This window comes from Microtus pennsylvanicus, chromosome 4 (genome assembly GCF_037038515.1).
Source record: "Microtus pennsylvanicus isolate mMicPen1 chromosome 4, mMicPen1.hap1, whole genome shotgun sequence".
Taxonomy (NCBI): Eukaryota; Metazoa; Chordata; class Mammalia; order Rodentia; family Cricetidae; genus Microtus; species Microtus pennsylvanicus.
The window spans coordinates 74,342,524-74,356,488 of NC_134582.1; the positions used below are offsets into that span (position 1 = coordinate 74,342,524).

A 13,965-nucleotide genomic window follows, 5' to 3' on the forward strand; every position below is an offset into this window, starting at 1 on the left:
CTTAGAGGAAATCCATCTTCTGAGTGCTAGGATGGCAGGCCTATGTCACAGTTAGTATTCAGACATCTGTACTGTCCTGACCTTGGGGACCTTGGGGTGTGCCACTAAGAGCACCACCTGTGCACAGTAGCTGCATTCTCTCTTCAGAGGACCTACCCACCTGCCGTCTCTGTCTCTTTCTCTCTCTTTTCTGCGCGCTTCTCTTCTGCCACTCCTGTCCCCAGAGGTCAGTCTCCCCCTCCTCTTCCCTCCTTTTCCATTCCCTTTCCCCTAGTAAAAACCCCTCCCGTGAACTCTGTCGCAGGGCGTCTTTCTCTCACATGCTGCTTTTTCTAAATCACAACAACCATACCTAGTAACATGCTTGTTTATTTAAATGGCTTTTTTTTCAGTTTATGCAGACTAAAGATTTATTAATGAAATCAGAAGTTGCATGTATTTGTTGTTATCTAAACTGTGTTGCAGTGTGAACCCTTCTAGGTCAGAATGTTGTCAAGCCTCATGGTGCCCTTTCCTTTCCAACAGGCTCTTCATAACACAAGACTCTTATCTGCATACTCCGCCATTGACCCCAGAGTGAAATATCTGTGCTACACCATGAAAGTGTTTACAAAGGTGGGTGCTGCTGCTTGTGGCTTAGTTGAAAATTGTTGTGTTTTCAAATCCTTTTGAAAGCATAAGTGTGACACTCCCACCTTGCACACACAGTGGGCTAGATTGGAACTCACTGTGCAGATCAGGCTGGTCTCAAACTCACTGAGATCCTCCTGCCTCTGCTTCCCAAGTACTAGGATTAAAGGCATGAGCCACCATACCCATTATTGATGTGTTTTAGTTTTTCATAATAACCCTGTTGTGACTAACAGTGCACTACTTTCTTGAGTTCAGTTTGATTTAGGTTGGGTTGGTTGCTTTAGTTGACATATTTTCATTTTGAAAATGTGATTTTTGTATTAGTTCCTCAGATGAGGTAGTGGTTCTGGGTGACTGCGAGCTGCGTAGAAATGGCATTCACAGCGCTGTCTCCTCCCTCTAGATGTGTGACATCGGTGACGCGTCCCGAGGCAGCTTGTCCTCCTACGCCTACACTCTTATGGTGCTATACTTCCTTCAGCAGAGGTCTCCACCTGTCATCCCTGTGCTCCAAGAGGTACCCCCAGGGCCTGTGTCCTCTGCAGAACTGGGCTGTCTCTGAGCCTCTGCCTCTGCTAGCATGCTGTAGTTCTGTCATTAAGTTTCCAACTTTTCCTAGGTGTGTTGGTATCAGCACATTAGTTTTTCATTCTATACTAATAACTTTTTAAATTAATTTCAGATATACAAAGGTGAAAAGAAACCAGAAATACTTGTTGATGGCTGGAATATTTACTTTTTCGATCAAATAGATGAACTGGTGAGTATTTTAGGTAAAGATTTGGCTAAAAGTTGTCCTGTTCTGTGCTGTAGATGACCATGGTGTAGAGCTGACGTCTGTCTGCTAGGACAGTGACGACATTCTTGAGGGTTCTCTTTTATTAAGCTAAATGTATTTACAGGCACTGCACCGGAGTTTCATCAATGTCCACTGGCTCTTCCAAGGGAACACGTTTTTGTTGCATGGCTGTTCTTCCTGTAGTTCTGTCCTGACTGCACAGCTCTCAAGCTTCTCCACAGATTCTCACCTTCATATTCTGAGATAATACATTGTTGAAAACTCGAATTGTCTCTTCGTCCAAGTCAGAGTAGCGGTTAATAGACTCGTGTAAATGCTGTTTTAAAACATAAATGAAAGCCAGGTGTGGTGGTGCACACCTTTAATCCCAGTGCTTGGGAGGCAGAGGCAGGTGGATCTCTGAGTTCAATGCCATCTTGGTCTACAAAGCGAGATCCAAGACAGCCAAGCTACACATAGAAACTCTGTCTCAAAAAAAAACAAAACAAAACAAAAAAATGTGAATGAGAACTTATTACATCTTGTGTATGTAAGCCAGTTAACTTGTCCAGACCGTCCTCCTGGAGTGCAGACATACTGCTGTTAGCCCTTTGTAATGGAGCGGTATCTCTCGTTCCCTTCTCTTTCTAGCCCACTTGTTGGCCAGAATATGGAAAAAATACAGAATCTGTTGGGCAGCTGTGGTTGGGACTTCTCCGCTTCTACACAGAGGAGTTTGATTTTAAGGAGCATGTAATCAGCATCAGAAGAAAAGGTCTGCTGACGACTTTTAAGAAACAGTGGACCTCAAAATACATCGTTATTGAAGGTATGAATGAAGTGAAATTAGAAGTGAGCTGATGGCCTATCAAGTTTGAGGGGTGATGTAAAGAGCCTTTCAAGTTGGACGTCGACTCTAAACCATAGGCTCCTCCTGGCTCTTCCGGCACACAGCTTCTGTGGGGGAGTCACTGAACCACTGCCCATAGTGTGCAGTGCAGCAGCCCTGTTGCGGCCCATACCACTCTACAGGTTCATTTTTAAGTTTCTAGTGCCTCCAGGTGAGGCCATGAGTTCAGAATCTTTGTTCAGCAGAATAACCTTCCACTAATGTCGGACCCGTGTGGGAGCGCAGGGCAGCAGTAGACCTGAGACAGTCTCAAGGTAGTGGGATGTTTAAATCTGAGATGAGTTGTTTTTCCAGTTCTAATTCTGATGTGGATTTTGTTTGTTTTGTTTTTGGTCATAGGTAAGCAAGTGCATGAAACATTTAATACTTAATGTTTAAAACCTCATGTAGATTTCCACAGCTCCTGACCCGAATGCCTAGTCTAACTGTATAGAGAGATGCATTTCCACAGCTCCTGACCCGAATGCCTAGTCTAACTGTATAGAGAGATGCATTTCCACAGCTCCTGACCCGAATGCCTAGTCTAACTGTATAGAGAGATGCATTTCCACAGCTCCTGACCTGAATGCCTAGTCTAACTGTATAGAGAGATGCATTGAGTTGTATAGATTTGGAGTCTGCTTAATTTCGGTGTGTGATGTTTTTTATGTATTTGCAAGGGTTTTTTTATATTAAAGTTAAAATAATTTAAGACTAAAATAAAAATAAAACTTTGCTAAAGGCTGGAGAATGCCACTAGAAATGAGTTTTCGGATCTCTGCCTCCTATCACCATTTGTCAGTGCTGACCAAGGGGAAGGCATTTTCCAGCTGGGCCTGGTGCTCAGACCTGTGACTCCAGCACTTGGGAAGCTGAGGCCGTTGGATCAGGTCACCCCACTGGACTCAAGGAATCCATTGGAGCCATTGATGTTTACAGTTAGTTGTTCATAACTGATAGGAATTTAATTTTTAAAAACAAAATGAAGGTTAAATGCTTTAGTGAGCTAGGAAGTGGCTGAGGAAATGTCTTCTTGGTCTCATGGGATCCATGTTCTTACTGTGCACTGATATCTAGATGGTGTGAAGACTTTATGATTCCTTCATTTCTTTGGGTAGTGTTGGATGTAGGGCTGTGCACTTCAGCCTGGGCTGTGGGTGGGGATTTAGCATTTTGGATGCTTCTGTCAAAGCAGAATTAGTGGGGAAGGGATCTTCTCTTATTACCATGTCTTTTGTTGTTGTCTAGCGTACTAAGTGAATTGAGAGCATGGTAGCCCATATCTGTAATCTCAGCACTGAGAGACAGACCTACCACCCCAGAGCAGTGCCGCAGCTTCTCAAGCACTAGAGTTACAGCAAACAACCAAAGTACAACACACTCATACATACACACTCACACACACAACAGAAGAGAGCAAGACTGGTCTAACTGGGATGATAGTCTCATTGCACTTATGGCAAGAGGAACGCAAAGGAAGGGCTCTGTGCTCCAGCTGACAGGAGCGTCTGATGTCACTCCCCAGCTTAGTGCTTGCCCCCGGTGCCTCGCTTCTCTGGCTCCTCCTGCTGTGCATATGTCTCCTTCAGGTCCCTGGGGAGGGCTTCCTTTGCCTTCTTCACTACTGTCTTAGGCAGGGAGAAAATGATATCTATCTTCATCTGATGACCAGATCATTAGTGTGTGTGTGTGTATATATATGTTTGTATATTAGTATAGATGTGTATATAGCATTTTAAATCCTCTATAAAATATTATTTAGTGTAGAAGCAGTGCTCAGTAGCACTGTGTTATAGCGCAGTTCCTCACAGCCATGCCTGTCACACCTGCCTCCCTGCACCAGTCCACCATGGCACCTGCTGTTTGTGTTCTTGTGACTCCTACTCAGGTCTTGTCCCACCCTTAGTTTGTTCATTTATGCTGTGACTCCTAACAAATGAGTCTTCTCAGTACTTTTTCCAGAAATGGTCAACCTGTGTAATATGAAGGACTTATAAAGATGGTAAAGACGACACAGCGGTCTTTTTTAATCAATGCTTTGGGGGCCTTGCCTTCTATTTGGGCTTCTCTGTTGCTTAGCCAAGCATACCTCTTACTACTCAGCGAAGAGGTGATGCTTTCCTGTTGTGTGGACCTAGGCTAAGGGATGGATGGTGCTATATATCCTACTTTATTATCTTTTTGTCTCTTTCATTTTCCTTACTCAGATCCTTTTGATTTGAATCATAATCTTGGTGCTGGATTATCAAGGAAAAGTAAGTTACTCTTGTTTGTAAACTTGGTGGCATCTCTTGTTCTTTTAATGCATGAAATTTAATTTTTGCTTTTTCTTTATAGTGACAAATTTTATAATGAAAGCTTTTATCAATGGTAGAAGAGTATTTGGAATTCCGGTAAAAGGATTTCCAAAGGACTACCCCTCAAAAATGGTGAGTTCTGTGGAAATGCTAGAGAGCCAATAAGGCACACGTCTTAGTCACAATAAGTGTGCAGTAAGGGATGGTTCAGTCAAGCTGCTTAGCAGATCTGTCTTCTCCAGTGTCATTTTGTAGTGTGGCATTTGAAATATATGCAGTTATTTTGAAATACATATTATTGACCGTAGCCCCTACTTGGCAACAGGTCTCCCCAGGCCTATACTCCTTTTCTCTCTATCCAGAACTTTATCCCCTTTGAACAGCAGCTTCCCATTCCTTCCTGCCCCCACCCCCAGGAAGACTGATGCAACTTTTCCATGTGGGCGTAGAGGTGCTTTGAGTGTATCATTGTTGACATCTACAGTGGTCCTTCTCACGCTTGTTGAAGAACTCCTTCGCCCGCAGTCTGTTCAGATAGGTGCTCTCTTCAGTGAGTGTGCAGGTGCGGTGCATCCCCGACCCCTGCAGTAGACTCTTAAGCTACACAGCAGCACCAGTACTAGCGTGCAGCTCCTCACTTTGCCTCAGTGTTGACTATGTTCCTCAGTTCATTGCCGTTTAGCCATTTCGTTTCCTGATGCCCTCTATGTGGCCATGGCTTCTCCTTTTGTGTTGAAGCCACTTGTGTGCATGTGTTGTCAGTGTCCTCCAACTTCAAGAAATAAAAGAAATAGGTTTAGGTCAGTCTATCAGCTATGCCTCTCACTGGCTGTAAGGTCTTGTTTGGGATGAACAGCACCAATATTAACAAACCAATCTGTTCTCGCATGGGTCGCATGGTGCCATGATCTTGTTCGCAGTTTATTTTACACGGCTGTATTCTTGTAGGAATACTTTTTTGATCCAGATGTTCTAACTGAGGGAGAACTGGCTCCGAATGACAGGTGTTGCCGAATTTGTGGAAAAATCGGACACTTCATGAAGGACTGTCCCATGAGGAGAAAGTAAGCACGTGTCCAGAGGGGCAGCCTCATTTTATCTCCGTGTTGTGCCGTACAGGGAAAATCAAATAAGCCTCTGAAATCGAGCATTTTTCATATAAATTTAAGGTCTTTTTTTAAAAAAATGAAAATGTGGGGCTGGAAAGATGGCTCAGAGGTTAAAAGCACTGTCTGCTCTTCCAGAGATCATGAGTTCAATTCCCAGCAACCACATGGTGGCTCACAACCATCTATAATGAGATCTGATGCCCTCTTCTGGCCTGTAGACACACATGCAAACAGAATGCTGTATACATAATAAATAAAATCTTTAAAAAAAAAGCAGAAGAGGGCATCAGAGCTCTTATATATAAAAAATGAAAATGCAGTGATCCGATGTGGCTGAGTACAGATGCTGAGGCCGCTTACGTGAGGACGGCCTTCTGCCTTCCATGCAGGGCGCTCAGCTTCCATGCCAGGTGCTCGGACCTAAGTTTGGGCGTGGCTTTTAGTGTAATCATTACCCATTACCTTGAGCAGATCAAGTGCTTAGGCACCGTGCTGTCCCCTGGTGATGGTACAGTGAGAAGCAGGGGTGTTTTCTACAGTCCGCTTGAGTCATTGTTCTCCTGGCTGACAGTGCTGTTCCCATTTCAGAATACACTTAAGCAAAGGAGGTCACAATCTGGAATTTACCGACTAGTGATCAGTAGGGCAGAAAGAAATGATCTTGATACCTGGGTGCCATTTACCAGTACTTTCTGCACTTAGGAGGCTGAGGCAGGAGAATCAGGATCTCAAGGCCAGCCTTAGCTACAAAGAGGGTATGAAGTCATCCTGGGCTATATGTGACATTGTCTCAAAAAATAAAGTCAGTGGGGCTAAAGAGATGACTCAGTAGTTAAGAGCACTTACTGCTCATGCAGAGGACCCTAGTGCCATCCCTAGCACCTGCATCTTGTGGCTCATAGCCCCCTGTAACGCCAATTCCAGGGCCTCTGTGGACACTGGCATATGTATGGTACACATACATATACAGAAAATAAAATCACTTCTAAAAACTAAAATAAAAGTGACTGACATTTTTTAAGAAAAACATCTTTAAAATCATGGTTAGAAGTTTTCTGTGAAATTCAAGTTTTACAGTTTAAACTGTCACTGCTTAGTGAAAGCTAATACACCAGAAGGCCGGTCAGCACAGCAGCACAGGCCCAAGGCCTGGTCTCAGCAGTAAGCACTGGTTTCCCAGCACTGTGACAGTCAGGCTCCGTGCCCAGGGCTCAATAATTGAAAATTCAGCCAACTGCAAACAGGCTGTATGGAGTCTAGTGCACCTGGGTTGAACATATACAGATTTGGGTTTCTGGTTGTTCACTCCACGGTACGGTGTAACTGTCAGAGGGGGTATGTGGGTTGTGCTTATAGTACACCATGTTCTGTAAGGACTTGGGCAGCTGTGAGTTTGGATGCTGAAGAACTGTAGAAATCATAATAGAGACGCCACACTTGTCAAATTCAAGGTTTCCTGTTCACACTATGGTCCTGGCTGTCTCTACATGTGGATGTAACTTGGTCAGTTTCTGTAGACACTTTTCCTATAGTATCTTATCTTTTATAGAGTGAGGCGGCGGCGAGACCAGGAAGATACCCCAAACCAAAGATACTCTGAGAGCAAAGAAAAACGGAGCAAAGAAGACAAAGAAATTCAGAACAAGTACACAGAAAAGGAAGTGTCAGCAAAAGAAGATAAGCCCACACAGTGCGCAGCTGTGAAAGCAAAGCCAGCGAGGGCAGTTGTGGACCTGGGGCGGGAGAAGATTCTCAGGACACCAGTGGAAAAATGGAAGAGACAGGATGACAAAGACTTAAGAGAAAAACGTTGTTTCCTTTGTGGAAGAGAAGGACACATTAAGAAGGAATGCTCACAGTTCAAAGGCTCTCCAGGTACAGACACCTCTCCAGAGACCTTGATGTTAACCTCTTAGAGTTTTTCACACTTTTGTTTCCTTAAGGAATATATGCTCGGCAAAGATGGTGCTGTAAGGAAATGACATCCCCCTCCCCCCACTCCTTACATGCTCTCCCTGGGTGTGACTTAACTGCTTGTTCCTCGGTTTACTTAGTCTTAGGAAAATCTAAGATTACCAATGAAATGGCAGTTTGCTCATCTCCAATCCTCATACACATCGTCTCTGTAGCCAGTAAACAAGTTACAGTGAGAGGCTGCTCACTGTGTGTGCTTGTGACTCAAAGCATTGCCGAGACACCCAGGAGGCGGTAGCGGAGGTACAAATGAGCCAAGAATAGAAGGATGTCGGCAGTGCTGCAGAGAACTGTGGAGGGTTTCGTTTTAACCCTTATTTGAATACCTTTCTGTCAATGACCATAGTGACTCTGAGATGAAAAGGAAAATGTCTTAATAGCCCACAATTCAGAGTCATGTGCAGATCTTCTCCATGTCTATGGTCAGAGTTACATAGGAGGCTGAAGCAGGGGAGTGACACCAGCCTAGGCAGCATAGTGTGACTCTGTCTTAAGCACACAATCAAACCACCCCCTAATACTGACCTTTATGTTGCTGGGTGTAAGTTGGTCATTTTTACTGAGTAGGTTGTGTCCATCATCGACACCTTTTTAATAGTCTGGACACCTTAACCTGTGTAAGTTATGGTCTTCAGAACAACTTATAGACTGTACTGGTTCTTAGAATAAGTGTGGGTGAAGCTGGATAAGTGTAGACAGGAGCCCTAGAGAGCAACTGTGACTACCCATTTGCTGAGGCAGCTCTGTAAATCCTTCCCTCAAACACCCTGGGTGCTGGCAGCGCCGATGCATGCTTCCATTTTAGATAGCAGGTCTGCCAGGCAGAGTCTCTTGGTGTTTAAGACTGAAACTTTAGGTGTTTTTTTGTTCCCCCTTTGGGTTTTTGAGACAGAGACTCAACTATTGTAGTCAAAGCCAGCCTATAATTTGCTATGTAGTTCCAGCTGGCTTCAAACTCCCAGCCTCCTGAGTTCTGGGATTACATGATTGTGCTGTCAGGCCCACTCATCCTTATTAGATAGAAAGAGTTTGTTTTAACATTGTCTTCTAACTGATGCTTGACTGTGAATGGTCCAGCTTTGGCTGACTTCCATGGCCTGAGTTAGCCTTGTTCTTCTAAGAAGGTCAGAACTGAACCCCAACATCTGCCTTGGTTTCCCCTTATAAGAAGGAGATGAGACTTAAAGGAATTAAAATAATGACATGTTAACATTCAGTCAACATGCTAAAAGTCAATCAGGCACCATTTCAAAGTTAAGTATAGTTAAAGATGATCTCATTTAGGTCAGACTTCTTCAACCTAGTTGGAGCTAGACAATATAGACACAATTTAACATAGTTTTCTCAAAATTACTCTTCTGCTCTGTATTTGATGAAGACTCAAGGCTGGGTTTACAAACAAAATGAAGCAGACCTTTGTGGTCCCCTCTTCCCCTCCTCCAGCGTGGTCACCCTATACCGCCCCTCAGCTGTGCTCCTTCGCCCAGCAGCAGGCTGTAAGTTACTGACCCACCCGTGTCTCAGAACTGTTGAGGCCGAGGAAACGCACAGTTAGAAAAATGCTTGCTCAAGACCTGTGTTCTGTTCCCAATGTGGCCACGAAAGCAGGGCATTGCAGTGGATGCTGTGGTCCTGTGCTGAGGATGCAGAGACGGGCAGATCTTTGGGCTCACTAACCAGCTAGCGTAACCCAATTAAGGTTCCAGTGAGAGACCCTGCCCCAAAACCAAAATGAACTGCTCTTGAATGAACTCAGATACAGACTCACACACCCATCCATATGCATGTGCACATACACGCACACGTGCACACACACAAGTGTGAGAGTGGCATTTCTGGCAGCCCACCTGGCTAGCAGAGGGATTAGCAGCCATAAGGAAAAGCCCTGGTCTAGAAACCAACTCGTGTAGTATTTACAGCTAATGTCCATGTCAGCACGAGAGCAGAGGGACGTGTGGGCTAGAGCACAGTGAATGCTAGCTACCCTGTCACTCCTTCAGTGGGCTGGGTGGAATCCCATCATACCAATAGGAAAATTTCCTTAAAACATTGGCGAGTAGGGCCGTTGCTTTAAATTTAAAATAGGAACAAAAAGTGTTCCTTTCTTTCTGTAGGTTTGTGTCAGTCAGCTTATGTGTCTGGATACCCTTCACCTAGCCCTTTGAGACTAGTTGCTCAGGTAAAAGCCAGCCCAAACCTGAGAAGGGAGCCCTGTTCACTCTGTCCTGCTCACTCCCCAGAGTCTTCTGGAGTGCTTGAAGCTGTGTGCTGGGCCCTCCTGGCTGGCCTGTGTGCTTCCTCCTCCTGTGCCCCATGTACTGTGTGGTAAGGCTTGTTGGGCCCTGGTAGCAGGGGCTTGCTGGATGACTTCCTGCATACATGTCTGTCATTCCAACTAACGTGCAAACTTCTGCCACCACTGCCTCTCCCAGCTCTTGGATACAGTTTGAGGCTGTTTCTGTTGCTTTTACCTTCAGTTTTTTTAAACCATTTATTTCATTTTTTAGGCAGTGCTTTTACATGAAGACAAAAAGAAACAAAAAACAACCATATTTTTGAGTCCCCAGTCAGGTATGTGGTTTTTAAAGGGTCAGATTATGTGTTGTTTTTCTTCTCTGAATATTTTACCACATGCCTTTTGAGAGCCTTCCTGTGCCTTGTGGTGCTGACAGAGGGATATCAGAACCTCTCAAGGAAACTTAAACAAAACCATACAAAACAAAAAACCCTCTTGCTCTGCTTCCACCTCACATCCTTAGTCTGACTGTCCAGTGGGTAAGTGCGACCTGTGTAGTTTTCAGATATTGCAGGTGACTTCCCTTCCCTGGGGAAGAACTGCTACCCTCAACCATGGAGGCCTTTCTTGTGCCTCTTGTGACTGCTGGGGCATTGCCATGTCTTGTGGAGATTACCTGCCGTACTCCAGAAGGAAAGAAAGTCATAACTTGAGCTCTCCACTCTGCAACCTGACAACTGTTTCACTTATTTACCCCTCCGCAAACATCTGTTGAGAGTCTAACTACTTAGCAGCGGCCTCAGCACTGCATGTACCCCAGTGAGAAGCAAAGCCCCTCCCCTGCTACAGGTTCGAGTGGAGTGTCAGGGAGGACGGTTGGGTGTGGATATTCTGGGCACTGATATGAAGTGAGGCTCGTGTCACGGCAGTCTCTGAGAACTGGAAGAACAAAGGAGTTCTTGTTGTTGTGTTGGGGAAAGGTCTGCTTCATGGTGGTAGCTGTGGAATTCCAGGGCAGGGATGTCGAGTGGCTAGTTGAATATATGAGCCTGGCATTTAATTGGTCCAGGCTGCAGAAAGGAGTGTAAGTGTTGTCGGTGTGGAGATAGCATTTTAAGCCCCTGTGCTATGGAGATCTCCCAGCAAGTAAAGCACACAGAGCAAAGGGAAGTGTGTAGACCCTGGGAGTAAGGAAGGCCAAGAGAAAGGTGATTCCGGAAGGAGCCAGAGCTGGTCTCAGACTGCAGCAAATGCAGTGCTTTGTGGATGCTGCCTGCAGTTTGGGTGCAGGTTGAGCGCAATCCTGGGCTTGGCACCTGGCCTCTCTGAAGCCTCTGCAAAGAGCTTTTTTCTTTGGAATAAGGTTCAGGCTTGCATGGAAAGGAATTGGAGTCTGCTTAGCCTTGACTGTGGTATCAAGGGCAGGGTCTCTCCTGCCATGCCCCAGGCCTATAGAGGGATGCTAAAGAGAACATGGTGGATTACCAGGGCAAGATGAAAAAGAGAGGACGAAATTGAGGTCAAGGAAAAGAAAGTTACTTCTTCAGCATTATTGTAGAAAGTAATAAAAGAATAAAAAGTGATGTAAACAGCAGAGTCCTGGCCAGTAGATGGCCTCATCGGTCCATCCTGGGCCCTCCCTCTTTACAGGGAGGCTAAAGGAAGAACCCTAAGAAGGAAGAGCGTGAACAATCAGCCTCTTCTAAGTTCTTGCCTTTTTTATTTAAAAAAAAGAACGGGAGGGGGGTCTTTTTATGTATATGAGTGTTTTGCCTGTGTGTGCCTCAGGTGTGAGTGGTGCCTGTGGAGGCCGGAAGAGGGTGTTGAGTCCCCTGGAACTAGAGTTACAGATGTTCTAGGTTGTGATGTGAGTGCTGGGAATCAAACCTGGCTCCTGCTGGAGCAACAAATGCTCTTAACTACTGAGTCGAAATTTTTCAAGATGACAGCTTATGTAACCTTTGCTTCAGCAGTGTCTCGTTTAGTTAAACTGGTAATCTCTTTTATGCATTAGACTGTCACAGCGAGGGTAAGATAAGAACAAGCTCGGAACATGGAGAACACAGATTGGCTGCAGTTTGAAGCATCCTCTGGGGAGCCCTGGAATGACATCCTAATGCTAGGAACAAAGTGCTGACTTTTTAGCTTGGAGAGACTGTTGGAGTGAGACGTTTTAGCTAAGATCAGACCATGACAGTCCCTGCCCCACAGAAGGACGAGTTGTCTTTCTTGGACTTTCTGGCCTCTTCTGTCAAGGCAAGGATACTGACCACGCTCTGGGAACGCTGAGGATGCTCTGGGCTAGGAATGTCTGTTCTCCACTATGATGCTGTTAGTTAGGGAGGAGAACTGTGCCATTGTTAGTGCGTTTGCCTTGGGTTTTGTTAAGTACCAAGAGGTGTTATCTCAAGTATTTGCAGTTATTGTACTTTTTTTTAAGAGTGTGGAGAGGAAACATTTAAATTATATCAGATCACCCACTCCCCCTTTTTTTAAGCTAGTATCTCATGTAGCCAAGGCTGGCTTTAAATTTACTGTGTAGCTGAGGGTGAGCTACATGTATGGTAGGCAAGCAAGTAGTCCACTGTCTACGTGACCACCCAGCTGTGGTACCAGGTCTCTGTACACAAAATCTTATGTACATGGAGTTGAGGTTGATGTGTAGATTAATTAAAAAAAAAAAAACAGAATTCTTCAAGTCTTAACCGCACTTAGACCTGAAGGAGAACATTGTACGTGGCAAATAAGCAGGAGGAAGTTTAAGAGAACATGAGCTCCAGTAGTCCTCAGGAAGATTTGTAATTGTTCTCCATGGAACACAGCATTTCAAAATAAGAGTTCTGTTGGGTCCCCTCCAAATCCAGTAGACAAAAGTGAGAGGGTGGCACCCTGCAGTTAAGCCGTTGCTGGGTGGGGAGGAGAAATGGGCTCTGTTATAACCATGCTGGCTTTCAGATGACCCCCCATTATAGAATGGTATGGACAACTGACACCACTGGTCAGCGGGATGTATTCCCTGTGGATCTAGGAGTTTGGACGTACACAGATGTACCATGTATAAACAGACATCCTCAGAACATTTTACATAGGAAGAATCCCGCTGTTCCTGATGCCAGGCATAAGAAGGAGCACAGGGTATAAACACCTGTTCTGCAGTGTACCGCCTGGGTCTGGTTTCCTTCATTTGCTAGGGATGCCAGGTGTCCTGCACACACACCTCAGGTCTCAGCCAGAGACCAGGAGAATAACAGCTGGCTGCTGAGGAGTCAGAGAAAAGGTTTCTGATGGTGATGTCACTGACCTCATTCCTACACTGTCCCCAAGGCTGCACTCGGCTTACAAGTCTACAAGTCTACATATCTTGAAAGTGGCATTTGACTATAGTTTTACAAGTTGTAAAACAGTGGAAGAAAACTGCAGGTGTTAGTGATCTAGAAGTGGCATGGCCAGCTGACATTAATTTAGTTATAAAGACGTTAGTACTTACCTTCTGGGTAAAAATCCTCTTACTGAAAAGCTTACTAACTTAATTTATTATGGGGAAATTTTATTACAAATTATATTCTGCTTTCTACAAGAAAAATTATAGATGGCTAAGGTTTGTCCTTGCCCATGAAATAACCCATGAAGTAAGTTAATGATAGCTGCCAGACTTACCTGTCACTTGCAGGTGTCAGTTCTGCTGTTGACATGTGAACTGAGTCTCTCTGCTGTGGGTAGAACTGTTTCCCCTTGAGCCCCTTGTAGACTGTGCCTTTGACCCACTCGTGGTTTCCTTCATGAGCACAGGATGAGTGTGGATCCTGGCATCCATGTAAATGCTGGGAGGATGTGGCAGCCTGCTTGTCATCCATCACACAGGAGGCAGAGCAGGCTGCAGAGCTAACTAACCCTGCCTCAGTAGAGAAGGAGAAAAACTATGAGGAAGGTACCCAATATCAACCTGTCTCCATATGTGGATACACACATATACAACGTGTCCAAACACATATGAACATGCATAAACATGAACTTTATCATACAAACATATACATGGGGGACAACACAGG

General features: G+C 44.9%; 1 protein-coding gene across 8 annotated transcripts in view; it reads left to right on the top strand.

Moving 5' to 3' along the window:
* Tut7 (terminal uridylyl transferase 7) overlaps positions 1–13,965 on the top strand; it is a 51,219-nt gene that overhangs the window by 34,131 nt on the left and 3,123 nt on the right. For 3 of the 8 annotated variants that reach the window (XM_075969395.1, XM_075969393.1, XM_075969394.1), the window contains exons 19-28: positions 526–615; positions 1,037–1,150; positions 1,316–1,393; positions 2,063–2,240; positions 4,508–4,555; positions 4,638–4,729; positions 5,546–5,661; positions 7,256–7,581; positions 9,795–9,859; positions 10,188–10,251. In XM_075969395.1, coding sequence (XP_075825510.1) covers positions 526–615; positions 1,037–1,150; positions 1,316–1,393; positions 2,063–2,240; positions 4,508–4,555; positions 4,638–4,729; positions 5,546–5,661; positions 7,256–7,581; positions 9,795–9,859; positions 10,188–10,251 — 1,171 coding nt within the window. The remainder of the gene's footprint in view (positions 1–525; positions 616–1,036; positions 1,151–1,315; positions 1,394–2,062; positions 2,241–4,507; positions 4,556–4,637; positions 4,730–5,545; positions 5,662–7,255; positions 7,582–9,794; positions 9,860–10,187; positions 10,252–13,965) is intronic. The other 5 variants (XM_075969398.1, XM_075969396.1, XM_075969397.1 and 2 more) reach the window with 2 other exon arrangements.